At 38.2% G+C, this 23,440-nt stretch overlaps 1 protein-coding gene across 5 annotated transcripts in view; it reads left to right on the top strand.

Annotated features, from left to right (window-relative positions):
• SHISAL1 (shisa like 1) overlaps positions 1–22,346 on the top strand; it is a 101,438-nt gene extending 79,092 nt beyond the window's left edge. For 3 of the 5 annotated variants that reach the window (XM_027730163.2, XM_039382979.1, XM_027730161.2), the window contains 4 exons: positions 3,036–3,134; positions 7,742–7,955; positions 15,280–15,585; positions 18,261–18,534. In XM_027730163.2, the coding sequence (XP_027585964.1) occupies positions 3,068–3,134; positions 7,742–7,955; positions 15,280–15,585; positions 18,261–18,441 (768 nt within the window). In that variant the 5' untranslated portion in view covers positions 3,036–3,067 and the 3' untranslated portion in view covers positions 18,442–18,534. Of the gene's footprint in view, positions 1–3,035; positions 3,135–7,741; positions 7,956–15,279; positions 15,586–18,260; positions 18,535–20,766 lie in introns of those variants that run through there. The other 2 variants (XM_039382981.1, XM_039382980.1) reach the window with 2 other exon arrangements.
• Positions 22,347–23,440: the final 1,094 nt, after the last annotated feature.

The raw sequence follows: 23,440 nt of genomic DNA, 5'->3' as shown, positions 1-23,440 counted from the left end.
ATTTTTTACATAAATTGCCATTTTCCTTCCTTTTTTTTTTTTTTCTAAATACCTTAGAATGATGTTAACAACCCAAAAATGAGACTCACCACACCACCTTGCAGTAGCACCACCTGGTGTGTAGCCCAGTCTCCCAGTGTCCAAACCAATAAATTACCTCTTTATTTTAGATTTGATTTTTAATTTTATTTATATCGTTAATCACCTATTTATAACTGAAATAAATAGGGGATTAATAATATAACTGAAATAAATAGGGGATTAATAATATAACTGAAATAAATAGGGGATTAATAATATAACTGAAATAAATAGAATCATTGAATCACAGAATCAGCTGGGTTGGAAGGGACCTCCGAGATCATCAAGTCCAACCCTTGATCCAACCCCGCTGTGGTTCCCAGCCCATGGCACTGATGCCACATCCAGTCTCATCTTAAAGACCTCCAGGGATGGAGAATCCACCCCTTCCCTGGGCAGCCCATTCCAATGGCTGAGCACCCTCTCTGGAAAGAAATTCTTCCTAATCTCCAACCTAACCCTCCCCTGGCACAGCTGCAGACCCAGCCCTCTTGTCTTGCTGATGGTTGCCTGGGAAAAGAGACCAACCCCCCCCGGCTCCCCCCTCCTGGCAGGGAGTTGCAGAGAGTGAGGAGGTCTCCCCTGAGCCTCCTCTTCTCCAGGCTGAGCCCCCCCAGCTCCCTCAGCCTCTCCTCACAGCACTTGTGCTCCAGTCCCTTCCCCAGCCTCGTTGCCCTTCCCTGGCCCTGCTCCAGCCCCTCCATGTCCTTCCTGAGCTGAGGGCCCAGAACTGGACACAGCACTCCAGGGGTGGCCTCCCCAGCGCTGAGTCCAGGGGCAGAATCACTTCCATGGCCCTGTTGGCCACCCTGTTCCTGAGCCAGGCCAGGATCCATTGGCCTTCTTGCCCCCCTGGGCACACTCTGGCTCCTGTTCAGCTCCCTGTCCATCCCCACTCCCAGCTCCCTTCCTGCCTGGCTGCTCTCCAGCCCCTCTGTCCCAGCCTGGAGCTGCCGGGGGTTGTTGTGGCCAAAGGGCAGGACCCGGCCCTTGGCCTGCTTGAACCTCATCCCATTGGAATCAGCCCATGGATCCAGCCTGGGCAGGTCCCTCTGCAGAGCCCTCCTGCCCTCCAGCTGATCCACACTCCCCCCCAGCTTGGTGTCATCTCCAAATTTGCTGATGGTGGACTCAATCCCCTCATCTAAATCATCAATAGATATTAAACAGGACTGGGCCCAGCACTGATCCCTGGGGACACCACTGGTGACAGATCCCAGCTGGATGCAGCTCCATCCCCAGCACTCTCTGGGCCCGGCCCTCAGCCAGTCCCTGACCCAGCACAGGGTGTTCCTGTCCAAGCCATGGCTGCGGCTTTTCCAGGAGAATGCCGTGGGAGATGGTGTCCAAGGCTGTGCTGAAGTCCAGACAGACACATCCACAGCCTTCCCCTCATCCACCGGGTGGGTCACCTGGTCATAAAAGGAGATCAGGTTGGTCAGACAGGACCTGCCCCTCCTAAACCCGTGCTGGCTGGGTCTGATCCCGTGTCCATCCTGCAGGTGCTGTGTGATTGCACCCAGGATGATCTGCTCCAGAACCCTGCCAGGCACCGAGGTCAGGCTGACAGGCCTGGAGTTTCCCGGGTCCTCCTTGCAGCCCTTTCTGTGGATGGGTGTGACATTCGCCAACCTCCAATCATCTGGGCCCTCCCCAGTGAGCCAGGGCTGCTGGTAGATGATGGAGAGAGGCTTGGAGAGCTCTTCCACCAGCTCCTCATCACCCTTGGGTGGATCCCCTCTGGTCCCATAGACTTGTGGGGATCCAAGCAGCTCAGTAGGTCACTGACTGTTTCCTTCTGGATTACAGGGGGCTGTTCAGATTCTTGTCTCTTTCTACAAGCTCCAGAAGCCAGCTGTCCTCAGGACAACCTGTCTTACTGTTGAGTAATAGGGGATTAATAATATAATAACAAATAATAGAACAAATAAATAGGGGATTAATAATATAACTGAAATAAATAGGGGATTAATAATATAACTAAAATTATATTTTATTTTAGGTCTGTAGCCCAAGCTCCCAGTGTTCTTGTACAAACCAATAAATTACCTCTTTATTTTATGTTGTGTTATTAATTTTATTTATGTTATTAATCACCTGTTTATTCTGTTTATGAATTACCTATTTATTAATGTCAGTGTGAGGTCAGGATGAAGAGTTCATACATCCAGGGTTGTGACAACAGGATTGGGCACCACTCAATCCTTCCCATGTTGGTGAGAGCACTTACTTTGGGGCAGAGTCTCTGTTGGAGCTGTTGAATGTGCAGCAGGTGATGCTGAATTAATGTGGAACAAGATGTGTTTGGCCTCACCCAGCTGTGAGGATCCTTTTTAGGATATTAGGATTTTTGCCAGCCAAACCAGACCACTTCTCACCCTGCTTTCTAGGAAAAAAAAATAAGAAATAACAATCCCATGAAATGCTGTGATTCTAATGAAAAGACTTTTTTTTCTTTTTAAGTGTTTCCAACCATCTCAGTTGCTTGACCCACTTTCTGAGCGACTGCACCCTCTAATGGGGTAAAACAGATTGGCTTTCAGAGCAGCCAATTTATTTTTGTATTGTTTATGTGTTTCTGGTCCTTAGAGGCTTCATACAACAGCCCATTCCTGTGACAGGGAAAGCAGCACACTTTTGCTGAGTGCAGATTACAGGGGAGGTGTGAATATCCAATAAAGGCTTTGTGTGATCCATCTCCACTCTGGGTTAATGGAAAGGAAGTAAACAGTTGTTTATATTCGTGGTGAAATGAGAAAGGAATTTTAATGAAATCATACAAAGGAGAATTTATTTCACTTCTAAGTCCAGAAAAATTATATGGGTGTTATTTTTTTTTCTTACTGTGCAAAACCATCTCATTTTACCAAAGCTTTGTGGGGAAGTAAAAGTTTGAACCATGAAAAGGAGATGAAGCAGACACTTAAATGTGATTTTTGCATCTTGTCAAACAGGTAATTTTCTAATGGACCAATGAAAGCCAACGATGACAAGTTGTGGTCAACAGTCCCTGAATGTGCTGATGGTTCTGCTCTCCTTACTCTTGTCAGCAGGTAACTTTCTCTTTTACTGGTGTGTGCCACAGGGAAAAAAATAGTTGCAAATTAATATGGACTTCCTGCAAAACAGGATCAGATGGATTGCTAATTAAATAATAAATAAGCCACAGAATGGATTTGTGCAGAAATGTGTCAGCTTTTAGCTTGAGAATGAGTCAAGTGCTCTGGTTATTTGTTGCATTTGTTCTTCAGAAGTTATTTATGACATTAAGGGTTTCTGTAACTATGAAGTAATATTAAAAAAATAATAAAAAAGCTTCTTAGTCCAAATAGATTTGATCCTACAGGTTTTTAACTTGCAGTTCAATGTCTTATATCCTCCATTCTTGAAGCAGTTTTTAATCCAAAGGGATTTTTTTTTCTATCACTGCTCTTTTTCCCCTTATACTACATCCCATCCCTGACCACCATACTTAAAACTTTACCAGGCATCATGTGCATTGAAGTATCCTTGTGTTCACTGAAAATTGTTCCTGCTCTGTCTGTGTAAGGACTTTATTATCAGTTAGCTCAAGCATTTTGTTGCCCACTGCTTGTTTGCAGTGTCCAAGTTGATTCTTGCTAATGATAGTTTGTTATTTAGCTGTAAATGACACAGTCCTTTTGCTAAAAATGTTAGAATATTATCAACCACACTACTTCTCATCTGAAAACATTGTTCTCCTTCAGTCCTTGCAGTGAAAATCCCTTTGTATGGGGCTGCATCCCTAGTTCTGTGTCTGCCCTCCTCCTCCTGTGGACTGGGATCGGGCACAGGGGTTGTAGCAGCTTCTTTGTTGTTTTCTAGGCTAAAATAATCTCAAGAATGTGTTTCTGTGGTGCCTGAATGAAGTCAATTACAAAGAACACTTCAGTGAGGTGATCAAACGTCACAAAACTTTGCCAGCTGCTCCAGTCTCCTCTGTTGATTTTTAAGTTTTCATACCTTTGCCACTCTTTATAGGGGACTTCTGATAGAGACATCCTGACATCCCACTTCTCCAGCCCCTTTCCTCAAGGTGATACAAATATTTACCTGTGTTCTATTTACCTGTGTTGAGGTTGAATGGGACACTGTGATAACACCATGTGTGCAAACAGATGTATTTAGCCCCTGGTATAATACACCTTTATTCCCTCAAACCCAGACAATAAAGCCAGTGTTCTGATATATTTTTTTCCCCTTAGAAGAAAAGTATTGCCTCTGGGTAATAACATATTGCATTCAATATGTTTATTTGAAACAAATTACATATAGCTTTTCTTACGTAAGTTATCTATTAACTTTGATAACTATTGGCTTTCTAAATGTGTATCTTCCTGTTGCTCCTTGGCTGTGTTTTATTATCTGACATCCATTATGAGCATGTAGAGTAGAGGCTTAATTTGAAATCATCACAAGCCTTTCATGGCAGCCAAACTCTGCTCCTTGGGGAATTTTGCTGCTGACATCTGTAGGGATGGGTTTAGGTCATTGCTAACTCACACACGTTTTACAGGAGGAAATTTATTATCATTTTGCAGCCAGCCAGTGCAATTTGGGGGTTTTTTTTTGCCCAAGACAGATCAGCTTCCATAAAAGAAAACCACTGGCTTTGTGCAGTGAGAATGGCAGGGGTTAAAAAAGGATGCTGCTCTCACTGGAGCGATATGAATGTCATTTTTAACCTGAGCTGAAGTGAAAATCGAATGGCAAGGCTCCATTTGAGTTCCCCAGATTAACAGACTGTAAATCCAAGTGTTTGGTATCCCAAGATTCACACTGAAATCTGTAGGAATGGCTGAAAACCCCACTTAGCAATTAGAAGCATAACTTTCACTGGCTCCACGAGTGGAACAGAAGTAAGGGCACAAGTGACAGAAAAGCCCCCTGAACAATGTTAATACTTAGTCATTTAATGCACTGAAACACATTTATGAAATCAGGGAGGACAGCAAGGCTTACAGGAACAAGCCAAAGACTGACAGGTTATTTTTATTTTGAAGTTGGAAATGAACGTCCACCCAGCAAATTAACATGTGGTAAAATGCACACACAGGAATATTTCTGTGGATCCAAGTGGAAAGCTTAGAAAGACCAGCCCTTCTCAAAGTCTCAGGGCTTGAAAAATTTAGTGGCTAAATTTAAAATGTGATCAGTGTTGCCCAGATCTGTAACTGTGAACAGAGAGGGAAGCAGCAGTTTGTTGTATTCTGGCTGTGTACCTTTAAGGCAGAGCAGATAAATCTTAAGATGAGCTAAAATCTTTGAAGCATGACAGACTATCCTCTGGAAATCAGTAGGAACAGAGATAGGAGCATCCATATCAGTTACCTGTTCAATAATAGTTCTTAAAAACAGTATTTGCACAGGAGAACTCCAGAAACAGACAATTTAAGAGCCTTTCAGGTACAATACTTTTAGCTGAAGTATTTTATAGAAATAAGGTTCTTTAATCCTCAGGATTTAAGCAAAGTTATTTTCAGGAAAAATACTTAAAAAAAAATCACACGTCGTTTATTGGCTTTCTGATTCACAGAGAAGCAAAGACAGCAGGTGAATTTACACAGATTACAAGAAGTTGGTAAAGTTCTTTCAGTGTGCACCAGGTACTTGCTGATGCTGCTGTGGGGTTTTTTCTTACTCATTTGTTAAACGACCCATGAGTTTTCTCACTTTCTGATTCCCTCACAGGGAGAGGGGGAGTGACAAGCAGCTGCCTACCAGGGTTAATCCACCACACACTGACTCCCGAGTTCAGAATGTAATTTAATCATCACATTACGCTCTTATTTGTGCATTTATTTTAATCACTGACACACATTTTACTATTTAAGGATGTGCCTAGGACTGCATCTTATTACAGACACCCCTCCTCCTGTGACCTGACGTTATCTTAATTCTCCCTTCAGTCTGTAATCACACTTCCCTCAGTTTTTATTCCCAGGGAAGTTTGTTTTCCTTTTTAAATGGGCAAAGGAACCACTTAGGATCAGGGGATACTTCCACACTGTGCTCTTAAGCAAAACACTTTGCAGTGAAGAGCAAGCAAAACTTCTGAGTGGTGAAACCCAGTGACAGGACCAGAGGCCAATTTCATCTGGAACACAACATTTTCCCAGGCAGGGCAAAATATGTAATTACTTTTCTCAACATCTGTGTTCCTTTAGAAACAGCACTGTCAGTTCCTGACTGAATTAATCTACAAACTGTTTCTTCTTTTGTTGGATGATGCCAGGTATGTGTGCACACACACACATATATGTATAAATATTAAATGCTTAAAGGGGATGCTTTTTGACTCAGATGGCACTACAAGTTACCTTGTTTCAGTTTAGCTTTTTGTTCTAGGCTCCCCCCTATACACAGAAATAAAAAAGTCATCTCCAGTATGAGATGACTTAAAATGTATCTTGAAATTAATATATTTTATAAATTTGAGAAACAGAAGCATTAGGAATTTTTTAAAACAATATAAGAAGAAATGAGGATTAGGCAGATAAGATGCAATTACAGATCAACAGGGACTGTGGGATACAGCACAGTTAAGCTAAATCCATGCAAGTCATTATCTGTAACCTCTGGTGCTGGTAAAACTGATGGATAAATCATACACCAAATGACAAGGGTTAATTCTGTCAGTCTGAAGGGAATCTCTTTTGCTAATTGGTGTGACCTTATGAACTGCACTGCCCACAGCAGGGCTGGGACTCTGCTCTCTACTCAGGGTAAAAGCATTTCACTGCTAAGAGACTTCCACATTTCCTCAGAGTTTAACCCTTTGGGGTGTGTGTATGGTAAATTGTGAATGAGTTAAAATGTTGGCATAACGTGGAACCAAATATTGTCTCTTGAAAGACTCTTCACATCAACCAGGAGGTCTCATGTGGTTGCTTATGGAACTACATTTTGGAAAAGAAATGTATGGAGAGGTTTTCCCCCCCCATCAGTAAAAGTGATGGTGAAATCAGTGTGACACACTACTGTAAAAAAAGTGTTCTCAGAGCTGTAATAAACTCTTTAATTGAGAACTTATTAAAGGAGAAATGTAAGAACTCTCAGGAACACCTATGAAGGTATTATTAGTATTTTACAGGTATTATAGTATTTTAAAGGTATTATTATTACTTCTGTCTCTTTGCAAATTGAGAGTTGTTCGGATTTGTTATGCTGTTCCTAATTACTGTTTCTGACAGACTAATCCTTATCAAAGAATGACCTTTACAATAGAGAAGATGTTTTCTGTCAGGACTGGTGACTGTAAACCAAGTGCCAGCAAACTTGTATTGCAGTTTCTTTATAGACCTTTTGTTTTTATTAAGTCATCCCAGGAGAATCAGACATGGAGTGTTATGGGTATCCCTATATTTAGAACAGCAAAATGAAAATGTTTCCCTAAATATTTTTGTGCCTCTAAGCACGGAGGGCACTTCTCCTCTTCCCTTAAACAATCAGATTCAAAATACAATAAGACCCTAAATACTGTGGTCTTTACGTACTAAGTGTTACGATGCCGAAAGCTCTGAGGTATTAATGTTTTTCAGAAATCAAAACCCAGCTGTTTAAGCCTGAAAAACTGTTATTGATACCACACAGCTGACACGAGTGACTCACAGGGCCGATGTTGTTCTTGGTTTTCCAGTGTTGTCTGCACATTTTCGGGTCTGCGAGCCCTACACGGACTACAAAGGTCGCTACCACTTTGGGTTCCACTGCCCCCGGCTCTCTGACAATAAATCCTACATCTTCTGCTGTCACCATAACAACACAGTGTTTAAATACTGCTGCAATGAGACAGAATTCCAAACTGTCATGCAGATGAACTTAACGGGGAGTGCAGATGGATACATGCATAAGTAAGTACATGAGTTTTACAGTTCTCCTCACCAAACTGCTCCTGGTCTAATCACGTGGTCTCAGGTGCATTTAATGATGGGAGCAATCAGAGCAATTGAATATACAGAAAAACATTACTAAAAGGTTTTTGCTTCCTTGAAAGAAAGGATATTTCAGCTTTGCCTGCCTTGCTTTGACGTGGGCTGTAAACATTGCAAGGAGAGCATATATGTAAAAGTTGCATATAAATGTAACAGATATAATGTTACCTCTAAAAGTTACCAAAGTCTCTTCCCTGACCCTAATTTGATCTGAACTATGTTTAAATGTACATCAGTAAAAATAAACCCCAAAGCTGTTCGTAGGGGAGAGAGAGGGAGTGAGTTGACATTTTCCATATCAGCCCAAGTGCACTATTTTGAATCTGTGATGTTTTGAGTATAAATCCCTTGTAACAAATCGCTGACCTTGGGGAACAGAATGTATTTGCTTATATACCAGCGTTGTGTGGTCTCCCTGCCTGTTACCTGGGATACTTCCATGTGCTGCTGGGGGCTGTCCTCCAAGATAAATGTCAGCACTCTTCTTTCCTGAAGAACTGGTAAGTAGAAAGTAGGTCTCTGGTACTGATTAGGTATTTACAGGGACAAAACCTTCACTTGTGGTCTGTTCCCTGTTTGGTATTTGACATTCAGGCCAAGCTAATCTGCTGTGATTTCTTTTGGTGCAGAGGGCAGCTGTGATGTGGTGTAAACCCCCAGGTCGAATTCTCCTTTATCTGCTTTTCCCCTGCCATTTTACTCTGGTGTTCAGCTCCTCCAGGGCAAGGAAGGGGCAGATTAAAGACAACTGGAATGCCAGGCTGGGGATTTTTTGTTTACAACAGGGATTTTGGTGTTTTCTTCTGCAGTGCAAAAGTCAGTCTGTGCATTGTCATTCCTTCCTGTGGAAGCAGGTGCAGGGCTCCTGGGAGACTGTGGTGTTGGAATACTGATGTAACAACAGGAGTTGGAACTCCCTGTGTGCAGATCAGCCCAGTTTGGAGTCAGCAAACCATTATCATCCTTAAAAACCACGTAGTGGCAGACAGAGCCAAAACCTGCTGCATGCTCAGGGTGATAAAAAGAGCCTCAATCATCTCAGAGCTCGGGGTGTTAGTGCCCAAGTGCAGCCCAGGCAAGTGGAAAGGCAGTACTTCAGGCTTTTCCCAATATCCCAGCAGCTCCTCATGGGCAGAGCTTACTAAGGTAAGGCTCTTCTGCTCTGCCTTCCACCAGCAACCTGTAGTGTGGAGGGCATAGTGTTTTATATTAGTTTTCATTTAGATTTAAAAAAAACCCACACAAAAAAACCCCCCAACTTATCTTACTCAGTTGAGATGGAGAAAGGTACCTCTGTATTATTTTTTTTTGTAAGATTCATGGTTGAGAACCACCTGCAGAATATTTACCCTAAAAGTCTTCAGTCCAGAGTTTCCTGGGGACTTTTAGCTCCGTGTGATCTTTCACAAAGGCAGATGAAATCATGTTAAATGCGATAAAAAGCTTCTGGAGATGTAGCTTAGACAAGTGCAAGAGTGAAACCGGTATTGCCCTTGTGTAAATCCCTGAAACCTCATTTCTGATAAATCTGTCAGGACCAGGAAAATGAAGAGCTGCTTCTTCCTACGTAAAACTTCACCACTGTAGTGAGACCCTGAGCTCAGTGGTGTGGGTAGAAAACTTCCTGGTAATTTTAGGAGGAGCAGAAAGGAGTGAATCCTACAGGCCTGCATTAAAAACACTGCAAGAAGCTTCTTACTTAATACACTCTGACTTTATTTAACAAGTGCAACAACTAAACTTTATTTGGATTCTAATACATCTAGGGTTTGGTTTACAGTGACAAAGTCAGCTCTTGTTTAGATCTAATTTCACACACCACTGAAAAAAAATCCTGATGAAACCTATTGTACTGTAGCAGGGGAGAATAATTTGGGATATGGGAATAGCACTGAACTGAAAAAAAAAAAAAAAAGGATTATAGTTTGCAGGGAAGAGTGATTCAATATTGTTGCTTGGTTTATTTCAATATTATTATTTGGTTTATTTTTCCCCTTAGCCATTCTTGTGATCATCAAAACAAATTTCTTGTTTTATAATACAGTTGAGGGAAGAAATTAGTGAAGTGATTTGTCGTGGCACAGCTGAAAAGATGTGTTTGTCTTCTGCAGTCACACAATACAACTAAAGCCACATTTATTTACAGTTTCCCATTACTATAACAAAAGATTTCTGTGTTTTCTAAGTCTTTGCCATCGTGCAGATTAATCTGTTTATAATACTTTTAATGTGAACAATTCTCTCAGTATTAAATACAGAAATACAAATGATGTCTAACAGACAAGAAAAGTTCTGTGATGCCTTAAAACTGTCTAAGGAGTTGTTTAACTGTTCTTAAAAACATATTCACTTTAATCTGGTTTTTCACAGTCTCTCAGATTTTCTATCATGGATGTTTTGGTGGATTATCAGTAGTACTACTGTTCTAGGGGTCCTTAATCTGATACTGGAACTGTGTTATGGAAGTATGTAATGTATCCTTGGTTTTCCCTTATCTTTTAGTCCAGAAAAAAAGGGGGGAAAAATCACATTTAAAGTGTACATGCAAAACCCACCCTGGTTTCCTCAATGCTAGAAGTACAAAGGTGTTTGGTAAGATATAAACTTGGGTTTCTTTGGGGCAACACTCACTGTTACTACTGGGAGCAACAGCCTCATTTAAGGGGAACAGGGAAAGGAACCCTTTCCATGCCCATCTGCCCACATTTAAATTCTGCAGCTGTAGAATTCAGCTCACAGTTGTTTTGATTTGTTGGTTTGGTTTTCAAACCTGAATTCCCACGTGAATTATTCTCTGCTAACGTGCTGCACATAAAACCCAACAAAATCTACTAAAAAGACAGAGCCTGGTCATAACCAGCTCGTCATCCGCCTCAAAAAGTGAATTATTAGATGGAAGGAATCATATAGCTAAAAATAGTAATCAAAGGACCTGTGTTTTTATTTGTGTGTAGGGATTTTAGAGAACTCCATGCAGGATTCTGTAGATGGAATAGGAGGAGAGGGATGGCAAAAGTATTTCTTGTTCTCAGAGAGCCCAGTTCAAGGCTCCCTGAAGTCAGAGCAGATCTTTCCATTTGCACAAGTGGGCTCTGTATCGAGCTTAGTCCATGTATATTCTGTATATCATCCTATTTCTAGAAAAGGGGACTTAAAATAATGAGCCCCTAAGCTTTTCTGATGGGTCCACGAATTACCCTGTTTTTTCTCTTCTGTGTATCTGGTAGTACTGTTATTCTCAATAACGTTGTTTATTTTCTAATTAAGACATCTTCATTTGCAGGACAGTTTCAGTTTTTACTATAATTAGTAGCCATCAGCAAAATTAACATTTTCTACATGTTAATGGTTTGAGAAACAGAAAAAAACATCAAGGAATGGAATTTCCCTCTGTGTACTTAAACCTACTGCTTACTATTTTTGCCTGTGATTTTTCACAAGGCCCTTTTGATAGTGCTGTTGTCCCACTGTCTGTTATTTAAAATAAAGCAGCCTTTCACTTTTGGGCTTGTGAGAAACAGATGTTATTTAGGAGGAGCAGATGAATATGATTAATGAATTGTCACTTTAAATCAGAACACTCAAAATGCCTCTGATTTCTCACTAATCAAAATTTTGATGGTTGAAATTAAATACCTAAAACACACCAAAAAAATCATTTTGAGTTAAGAAATGTTCCTGCCTCTCGAATTGTTGCCAAGAAAAAAAACCAAAACAAAAGTTTTCTAGTATTTCCATTCTTACTATGGATCAAATGCAGCAGAGGCAAAGACTTTGGACTTAAGGGTTTTCAGAAGCTTTATATTTTGTCTCCTTCCAATCCTCCTGGAAATTTACTGCCTTTTTTTTAATTCTTATATTTTAATGCTTTAATTTTTTTTTTAATTTTTTTTTTAATTCTAGTCTTGTATGGTCCTAAAGTTAGACAGGAAGGGATCCATTAACAGCTCCTTCCTCTTGTTACTTACATTCCATTTGCTATGGAACTTTATTTAAAGGTGTTACATCTGTGTAGTGGAAAAATCATTCCCTGGAGGGAAGAATCAACCTCCTTAAGTGCTGACAGACACAGAAATTAAAATTCTGATTTCTTACCTGATTTCTCATTTCAAATCCTGATTTTTTTTTATTTTTTTTTTTTTCAAAGCATACAGTGAAAGTCACTGAAATGGAAGTGAAAGTTTTTAAAGCAGAGGCTTGAAATGTTTTGATCCAAAAAGGCTGGGAACATGTTTTTTAAAATGTCAAAATCTCTGGCTTGCATCTATAATATTCTCAGCCTTTTTTCCTCTTGTGTTTTGATCAATGTTCTGATAAAATACATTTCCCTCGGAGTTTCTCTGAGTAGGGAGAAGTTTCTCTTTATTCCTGTGAGTTCAGGTCCGTGGAGATTGTGGGTTGTCCACCTGTTACTCTGATATAATTTGTCTCTAAGTCTGTCCTCCTAAGGGCATTTTTTACTGGTGTCCCTTCAGGTTCCTCTTGTTTTTACAGTCTCTGGTACAGGTACTTCCACATCAGCTCATGGCTCTGAATTAGCCTTTTTTTGCTTTATACTTTGTACTTTTTTTTTAAATCAAGCTCATTCTTACCCAGACTTCTCCTCCTCTCTTCTGACCTCATCCTCCCCACACACAGTTTCCAGTCCAAACTGCATTTACACCTGACAGTCACTTTTCTTTTAATAATACTCCATCTCCAGCAGAGCTTTAGCAATTCTTCCCCTTTTTGATCTCCAAATTCTTGACCCCTTATACCTTTTCCTCCTGTTTCCCCCCCTTTCTCTTAATATCTTTAATCACCTGTCAGAGCTTTACAGCTCCATGTCAGCAGCTGATAATTTTCGTGGCCTTTATCTAAAAATACACTTTATAACTACACCAACGTGTTCATTTCAGTGTAGTACATATGTTCCTATGAAATGAAGTGTGTAATATGATCTCATCAGTGTTCTCCAGCCCTAAATTTATTACCAGGGAACCGAGGGTCTTTAGCAGCCCCTCTTGAAATCCTACACTTCTACTGTTATCTTCTTTATCCAGTAGTAATTATTATTATATCCAAAGCAAATTCAAGCACATTAAACATCTGGTAAGAGAAATGGTTTGTGATGCAGGTCAGCAGTGAATGTTTCCACCTATATGTTATAGAATTTTATATATTGATAATTATGTTCTATACGTTATCTATAATTATATATATGATATGTTACAATATTACTATAGGATAATATATAACAGATATATTAATATATAAAAATATGTAATATATTTTATAATATATTAACAGATAATATTTAATATATTAATATTTATGTTTACATATTTATGACAATGTATAATAATATAGATTACATAATATATATAGTTATGTATTATATTACATAATTATTTTTATATATTATATAATTAATGAAAAAACCTTGGTAAAATAACACAGCGACTGAGATAATTTGTTGTTCCTTTCTTTTTTCCCAGCAACTACAGATATAATATTACTATATTAATATAAAATAATATATAGATATAATAATCTCCAATATGCAATATTAGAGATTAATAATATATATTATGGATACTATTTAATATTCATATTTATGCATTTATAGATTATGTAGCTATGTATAATATAGAACATATATTAATTATATATTCTATTATGTAATTAATTTTATATATATTATATATTATATGTTAAACAACCTTTGAGAGATAACTTTTTTTGTTGTACCTTTTTTCTTTCTCACAACTACAGCTATAATACTACTATATTAATATATAATAATATATAGAGATATAGTAATCTCTAATACACAATATTAGAGATTAATAATATATAGTATATTATGGATACTATTTAATATTAATATTTATGTATTTATAGATAATATAGCTATGTATAATACAGAATATACATTATGTAATTAATTTTATATGTAATATATAATATAATATATATTATATATACTATATAATTATGTAATATATACTATAATATATATAATATTATATATTAAACAACATTGATAAAATAACACAGTGACTGAGAGATAATTTGTCTTCCCTTTCTTCTTTCCCAGCAACTACAGATATAATACTACTATATTAACCTATAATAATATATAGAGATATAATAATCTCTAATATAAAGTATTAGAGATTAATAATAACATATGGTATATTATGGATACTATTTAATATTAATATTTATGTATTTATAGATTATATAACTACTTATAATATAGAATATGTATTAATTTATATTCTATTATGTAATTAATTTTATGTGTCATATATAATATGTATTATATTATATATTAAACAACCTTGATAAAATAACACAGTGACTGAGAGATAGCTTTTTTGTTGTACCTTTTTTCTTTCCCAGCAACTACAGATATAATATTACTATATTAATATATAATAATATAGAGAGATATAATAATATTAGAGAGTAATAACAATAATATATAGTATATTATGGATACTATTTAATATTAATATTTATGTATTTATGGATTATATAGCTATGTATAATATAGAATATATATTAATTATATATTCTATTATGTAATTAATTTTATATGTAATTTATAATGTAACATATATTACATATAATATATAATAATGTAATATATAATATATATTACATAATTATATATTATAATATAAACAACCTGGATAAAATAACACAGAGACTGAGAGATAACTTTTTTGTTGTACCTTATTTATTTCCCAGCAATCACAACTGTAATATTACTATAGTAATATATAATTATATATAATATATAGAGATATAATAATCTATAGTATATTATAATCTATAGTATATGAATAATTTATAGTATATTAATATATACTATGTAATACTATATAATTGTATAATAGTAGTAAGTTATAATCATATGTTATAATATATATGAATAATATATAGTATATGAGTAATATATAGTATATTAATATGTCCTATGTAATAGTATATTATAATATATTATAATCGTGTATTATAATAGTATAATAGTATATGAATAATATATAGTATATGAATATATACTATGTAATATATTACTATTATTATATATCATATAGCTGTAGAATAATATACTAATATATAATTTTATCTATTCAATTAAGTAATTAATGGTATATATTGTATAATTAACAAAAGAAGCCCCTTGATAAAACCCCCCAGTGACCATTCCAGAGAGAGAACTCCTTTTGTTGTCCCGTTTCTTCTCTCGCAGCAACTACAGCGCCCTGCTGGGAGTGTGGATCTATGGCTTTTTTGTGGTGATCCTGCTCATCCTGGACCTTTTATATTACTCCTCCCTGAACTATGACATTTGCAAGCTGTACCTGGCGCGGTGGGGGATCCAGGGCAAGTGGCTGAGCCAGGGCCAGAGCCGATGGCTGAACCCCGCCCAGGACCCCAGCCAGGCTCAGGCACAGCCTCAGCCAGAGACTCAGCCCCAGCCAGCACAGACAGTGCACACTCTAAAAGGAGATGCTTTAAGCCCACCCCTGATGTCTTTTCAGAGTTCATCTGCCTGGTGAGTAACTCCAGACCACTGATATATGTTCTCTTGACTCTGCTGGTTTGTAATGTGAATAATCACCTGGTTTTTGGAAGGGTCTGCAAATTCAGGCTGAACAGCACCATTGCTAGCACATAATTCTTGATATCGTGAACTGTCTTATAGAATTACTGCTTACTCTGGAATATAGTAAGACATCTTTTAATGCTGTTCTCTTAGCACTTGCCATCTCTCAGTGCTAAACAGTTTTACTACTGTCATACAAATCTTTATTCTGCATCAACCATTATAAAATTAGTTCTAATCTGGTCTCAAAGACTAATTGCTGTGTGTATCTGTTGGTCTGGTTTGAAAAGACTGTGTATCTGTTGGTCTGTTTTTTAAAATTGTATATTATAACAGTATATTATAATAGTATATAAATTTTAAAAGACTGTATAAATAGCACTTCAGTGTGAGATGTCACAAATCCTCTCTATTTGTGGCGTGAGATACGGAAACAACGTAAAAAACGGGTTAGTCTTTTTTATATGCACAGCCAAAAAAAACCATAGCTTGGTCTCATTTGACAGTGACACAAGTAGGATACTGTAGAGTTAAATTCTGCAAAGCTAAAACAAAATCTCCAAAAAAACCCCCCAAACAATCCAGATCAAATGGGAGACAGATCCTATGGGAGCAAGCAGAACTGGAAGTATGAATAGAAGAAACTAAACGCTATCTAGCCATGGGACAAAATGATACTAAATTATTTTGGACTGGTTTTTTTTTAACCAAAGAAAACAAAAGCAAAGGGAAAGAGCTGAATAAAACATTTCTCTGAGTAAGGTGTCAAGAATGGCAGGGATTGTTTTTTTCTTGGCAAGAAAGCATAAAGATGTGGAAGGATGCAGAGAGTCACCAGTGTAGTTTAGAAGTGTTCCAGAAGGCTGAGTGCTGAGTTTTGGCAAAATAAAATGGTCTAAGAATGAGGAGGGTGAAGAAGATGACTCCTGAAGCTGTAGAACATGTGAAGCCCCAGCACTGATCTCGGTGTGAAACCTTTGGGTGTCACTGTGTTGCAGGTTGGATGGTGACAGCAACAGTCCTTTTATTTCGTAATTCCCCCCTTAATTTTAAGTAAGTCTGGAGCAAATAGAGTTGAAGGTTTGTTGCCATTAGGGATAGTTTGACAAAGATCAGTGAAAGAGGAGGTTGTTTGGCATCACAGCCAGTACTGGATGTATCCAGGTCAGGCTTGTTCCAGCAGGCCTTGTCCAAACAGAAGAGTCTAAGGCTGCTACTTAAGAGAGAAATCACTTGTGCTTAGTTGTAAGCACTATTCTTTTCACTCCTTTTTTCCTCTTCTTTCCTTTTTTCTTCTTCTAATTCTTCCAGCTTTTTTTTTTGCACATTGATTTCTGAGTCTTCAGTTAAAATTGCCATGTAGATTAAAAACATCTGTAGCACAGTAATTGTATTTTAGCTTAATACTTGTGTGTATATGTATACAAAAATGACTACATATATATGTGAAAACTATTATTCTGGTTATACCACTCAGTAATTCTGCCATACCATTATAAATTGTAGCTATCCAATAATTCTTGAAGGATTCCTGGTCACATTTTATTGCTGATTTCCCTTGTTCTGTTTCTCTGCTTTTCTTGAAGCGTTAAGAGGGTAATGTATGTTAGGATCAGGTGAGCACATCCCACATGCTCCTTTTCCTGTGTTTGCAATCCTGTGTGATTGATAAGTCACTCCAGTAACCCTCACCTCTTTCCCAGTGAACTGTTTGTCTCTGCTCCCCCCAGTTCCCATAAAATTGTTCCTTTTCTTTTTCCCTAATCCTTTCGTCGCTCGATGGAAGAAAGAAGTAGATGCTTCCCTAGCAAAACCCTATAAATCCCTTTTATTTCAGCATGTAAAACACTACAAAAGGTGCCATATTTTCAAACTGATAACCTGCAACTTTCGAAACTCAAGGAAGTGCAGAGATGATTCAGTGTGAGTTGGATACATAAAAAAATAGCAATAGGCACTGGTGATCACAGGCAAGATGTTTAGCATGCAAAGGAGGTTTTTGAGTAAACAGCTCCCTCAGAAAATGACAGATTTGTGTACTACACCAATTGCTAACACGGTGGGGAGTGGGTTGCCTGGCTATTTATTCCTCTGTTAGATAATCTGCAGGTTATATCCATGAAAATATGGTAATTTTGCCCTACAGAAATGAAGCTCGGTTCCAGAGTCTGGTTTTCTCAGTCTGTATTTGATGAACAACCCCAGGACTGTCTGCTCAAAATTTAATTGTGCTATCAGTGAAGAAGTGCAATGGACTTACTGGATTTATTTTCCATGACTGGATTTAAAATTACAGAGTCTAGTAATTTTTTTTCCTTTTTAATTTTACACCTGAATTTCCGTTTTTCCAGATCGTGACACCTGCTCTGGTAACAGCAGGTTTCCAGGCTCAAATAATCCACTTTGCAGTTTGTGTTGCCATTTTTAACGTGTCCCAAAACTAGAGAAAAATAAACATTTTCCTTTAGCACTTCACAAACATACCATGTGTAACATAGGGGTGATATAAGAACAGTTCCCTGTTTACAGGCGAGCATTTTGAAAATAGAAAATTAATCCTGGGGGATGTGAATGTATCCCAGGGCGTAAAAACTTAAATACTGTTTAAAAACCTTTTTCCGAAGCAGTTTGCAGGTTTTCACGATGACAGATGTTGTGGAAGTTGGTAACTTCCTGTGCTACATTTATCCAAGCACAGTTAAAAATATGCCCATTCTGGAGGACACATTCCAGGATAATTCTTGCACAGCAAGAATCTCAACCACACTGAAGACTTTGAGCATCCTTAGAGAACTGACAGAGTAAGAAACTGCCCCAGGAAGGATGTCAGGATTAACCTGCAGCTTGTAAAGCAGTTTGGGATCTTCCTGGATTAAAATAAATAAATAAATTACGTAAGCAAGTGGCTTTTAGTTTATGATTTCTCTTCTTGTCCTCATTTAAATGCCATGAATTGGCAGTGAAACTGAAACAGTTATGTCAGAGAGGAAAAATCAAGCAAGTAATGGTATGTAGTGGGTAGAACCAGCCCCAAGGTGTTTGAATGTTTTGTCATAGCAGATCCCTTCATTATTTACTTGAGACAAAGAGGACCATGTACAGGCACAATATTATTATAACTGAAGAAGTCTGGAATCTGTTATACCTTCTGCTGGCTGCTCTGCAGTGCTGGGCAAGGAGAGGAAGGAAAACCATTGATCTCAGGAACATCCAGCCCCGTTTGGAATCATGTAACTTCACCCTGTAGCGTGGATTTTGCAGCCCCACTAATGTTATTTCTTCTTCAGTATGAAAAGCATCTGAGGGCTCCCCAGAGGCCTGTGTGGATGAACCTTCCCAGCCCAAACACCGTCACAGACTGCGAGTGAAGGAGCTCCCAACCCAGGGAATACTGTTAATTAATTAATTAATTTTTAATTAAGGATGACTTAAAAAAGGTCACACCTGCAAGGAGTGGGCGGAGTTTCTCCAGGTTCTCCATGGCTCTGCTGTGTTCCACATCTGAGAGAGAACATGCTCACTCTGCCTTGCTCTGGTGATGTTAAACTCCTCCCCACCTCCTCCAAGGATGCAAATCCCAGGGAATACTGTCTTGAAGTCCAACATTTGCCTCTCTGCTCCCCACCTTTCTGCACAACAGCACACAGAGGCAATGCCTATGAGCATACAAGTTGTGCTGCAGGACTCAAAGTTTTGGAAACCTGCTGGTTGTCCAGAATCAGGAAAAGTATCAGCCCAGCAGGGCTAGCCAGAGATTATTTCCTTTGCCCAGTTGGAATGGCTTGGAAAAAGGCAAGTCTCTTTTACTTTCCTTCATTAGATGTTGCAATCAGCTTTCACTGTGAATTCCTGCGAGTCACATTGTCTTTTGGACAACAAGTAGGATGGTTTTTAGCCTGCTGCTTTTGACCTGCTGCTTGACAGCTCTCCCAAAGCACTTCTATACAAAGAGAGAAAAAAAAAAGCCCACAAAAATATTGGCAGGGTTTAGGAGCCAGCAGGTAACTGAGCGTGTCCACAGCAACTCTACCAAAAACCACATAAATACTTTGCTGGTGGCTAAAAAGTCTGTGGGAAAGAATTTGCTTTGATACGAAATTTTGAAATGGGGAATAATTACTTCAGTACCTTCTAAGAGCTGCTCATGCAGTGTGAACATGGCCACAGTCCTCCAAAAACATGAGCCACTGGGGTGACCAGGAGGGTTTTGTGCAGAGGCTGCTCTTGGTACAAGTTGTTTACAGTAAAAAAAAAAGAAATATCTCAAATTTACATTTGCAGAACTGCTATACATTAAACAGGAATAAGATGGCAGTGTTTTAAAGATGCAAAATTTGCATCATAGGGCAAAGCATAGTTTTTATTTACAGCCCTTACCTGGATTTTTATATTAGACTGAATATGGCAAACCAGAGCACCAGTAGTTGTTTGGGGGTTTTTTAAAAGTTGAAAATAAATAAAATGGAATACTTACATAGTACTTTTAGGAAAGAACTATCTGGGAATTAATATCATGTGGAGAATGTGTCTGGTAACAGAGATTAGGTGTGTCAGGAAATATCTACCATTACCTGTGTGCCTCCATTCCCTTCAGAATACATTGGGTTGGAATAACAGCTATTGTTGAATATATATTTTTTTCTAAATATTATCATCTCTTTGCTAGGAACTACATACCTGTAAAAACAGCAATTAGTTATTATCGCTGTGTTCAGCACAAATCCAAAACACAGCCCCACAGCAGCCCCTGTGAAGAAAATTAACTTTACACCAACTAAAACCAGGGCAGGAAACCAACAGGACAAATTGACTGTGGGCTTGGAACCAACCACCTCAAGCTCTGAGTCTTGTTGGTTTGCCCCAGTGATGTAACATTCAAATAAATTGGGAGATCTTGAATTATTTAAATGCAGATGATAAAAATAAACCCAAGATACATAAGTTACTTGCTTTCCTTCTCCCTTGCATTTAGAAATTCACAATTAGCATTGGAAGTTAAGGCAATGTGCAAGATTCCCATTCACCTCAATCTGAATATAGACAACCTTTGTTTATATTGTTATACACTGCATCTTTTGTCGATACACACGTTGATTTCATGCCTTATTCTCCTTTTCTTTTGGTTTATAGGCCCCATATTGCAACAGCATCTATTTCTCTACGTTCCTAATTTCAGATCCACCGGATGTGGGCTGTTGGATATTCCCTATTTTAGCTGTTTCTGAGCCTTTCCATTGAACTGGGACTGTCACACTCAGGGAAGTCTTTAAATGGATTGTACAGTTGAAGGGATTTAGCTTAAATATGGTAATGAATTATCAGAAAGTAGTAATTAAGACAAAAGTGAGGAGTTAAAAGGTTGTCTGAAGGCTAAAAGAGCTCTGCCCACTGGGGACTGAAAGCCAGCAGAATTACTGGAGAGCAGTTCCTGAACTGAACAACTTCCATATTTAAATTTCCTCAGGCATTTTGAGTAGAGTTTTTTTTTCTGCAGCGAGATCATTTGCCTCATCTACATCATCCAAACCCAGAATAAAACCACTGAAGTCGCAGAAAATCGGTGTGAAATCAGAAGGCTCCAATTAAACCCACAATTTCTCTGCACAGTGTCACAACAGCAGCACACACAGGAACGAGTGTGACAGCCTGAGTTTTAGCAACCAGTTCCATCTTCTCTGTCACAACATTTTAAAAGACTCTGCAGGTGTTTGGGTGGTTACAAAAGTCTTGCCTCTCACAGTGGCTGTAACAGCACGTGCATGTTTTACACCTCCTAAGTATGCACTGAAAAATAAAATAAGCTCACAGCCACTCCTGATTTAGATATCTGGATACAAATATAACTGAAAATGAGCATAATTGTGTCTGACATGCTTTTAGCTGGGTCTAGAGTAGCAGAGGTGTAAAGCAGTGAGTAGCTCCCAAACCTTGTATTAAATGACAGTCTCAGCTTTAAGTGGCAGGGACCAAAGGTTTTTATTGCATGGATGAAATTCAACTAATTGCTTCTAGTTTTTCAGAGGCTAAATAAGGCAGGTGGACAAGCACGTGACAGGGAGAATAAACAGCACCAGCCAAAGATATTGCCAGTGGGAATGAAAATAAAAGGGGAGGTGTTCAGGAGCTGGAGTTCAGGATCTAAACAGGCATAACTGCATTTATGCAAAGTGACAAGAGTTTGCATAAATGCAGCAACAGTTAGTTTCTAAGAAACAATTTGTTTCTAAGGAACAAATAAAAGAAAGGACGTTTTCAAAAAAGAAAAAGGACAAAAAAAAGGGGAAAAAGGCAAAAAAAAAGAGAAAATGATGGACAGAAAACTGTCCATCTTCAGTAGTGTACGGCCCAGAGAACTACTCAAAATACCTTCAAAACAACTATCTATGTACACTTGGTGCTTTTAACTGAAGTGAGGATGAAGAAGAAGAAAAAAAAACAACAAGAGAAGAGTCTCTGAAGTAAAATCCCATTGCTTTCAGCTTGGAAAATCAACTCCCTATATTTTGGATGTCAAGAAACAAATAAATCCCTAACTCGAGGAGGAACAAGGAGGTAATAAAGCTGACCATTTACAGACACATTTGTTATTCTCATAGGAATCATTAAACAAAAAGCCACATGTAATAAATAATCCTTTTTGAGTATGCTAAGATTTCCACATGAAATAATGGCATACCATGGGACAGTAAAGAAATTCAGTGATGAAATCATCCTAAGCTTCTGTGCTGATGCTGAATACATGACTGTAAATGGTAAGGATGGCAGACAATTATTTTCAGTGACAGCTGAGGTCAGGAATCCACCACATCATTGCTTTCCTTGTCACTGTCCCCTGGTTAGACCATGACAAAACAATCACAGCAAGAAATTAGTCACTTCATCAGAAAAGTGCTAAAACGTGTTTGTATGACCTCACTTTTATAATGATGTTTCACTGAACAGTTCAAGAACAGGCCAGGAATTAGGCACAGTCAGTTTTTCATCATTAGCAAGAAATCAGATACAGGGCTGCTTCAGCCTCTGAAGCAAAATAGATCAAGAAGCATCCAAATTTGAGTCATTTTACTCTTCATTAAATCATGAGAGAACACTGATGCCAGTCAGCAAACAATTTCCAGGAACTTAAAAAGGATCTGGGGAAATTATGTGATCAACACTGTCATAAATACATGTGCACACACATCTGCAGTTCACTTCAGGAAAAAAAAACACACCTCTGAAAACACTTTGAAATCCACTATAAAAAATTTCTTGGAAATTGGAAATGCTTAAACCAGCCTAAGGCACTAAATGGCAGAAATGTGACATTTCATTCAAACACAATTAGAAATGCTGCTAATTTTAGTCCCAGCCAGGTGAGAACGTGATCCCAAAGTGGGACACGTTACATTAAACAAGAGAGAAACGAGTTTATTCAGCACAAAACTGTGGAGTCCCCACAGAGCAGCAGCAAAGGAGTAGTTGGTAGGAAGTTGGCACACCTCAGAGTATACAAGAGGGTAAAAAAGAGCTGTAAAAAGTGGCTATGTGTGAAATAAATTTAAGTTATCTCACTTCCCAATAGGTTTACAGTAAGAGTTAAAAAGCAGTGATAGGAAGGTGTTTGCATTTGGTCACCTGGCAGAAAAATGACTGTTGGGCTCAAATCTGAAAGGGAAAAATGTCCACTAGAAGGACACCTGCTTAATTGCATTTTAAGACATTTTAAAGGAAATGACAGGACAGTTGACTCCATATTTTTTTTTTTTTTAATGTTCACTGAAGCCTCTCAGAGCATAACAAAAACAGGCATCCTGATTAAAAA

This window comes from Pipra filicauda, unplaced genomic scaffold, assembly GCF_003945595.2.
Source record: "Pipra filicauda isolate LSUMZ 115617 unplaced genomic scaffold, ASM394559v2 scaffold292_size926685_pilon, whole genome shotgun sequence".
Lineage (NCBI taxonomy): Eukaryota > Metazoa > Chordata > Aves > Passeriformes > Pipridae > Pipra > Pipra filicauda.
Note: the sequence above shows the minus strand (reverse complement) of the source record. Positions and strands in the feature narration are given on the sequence as shown.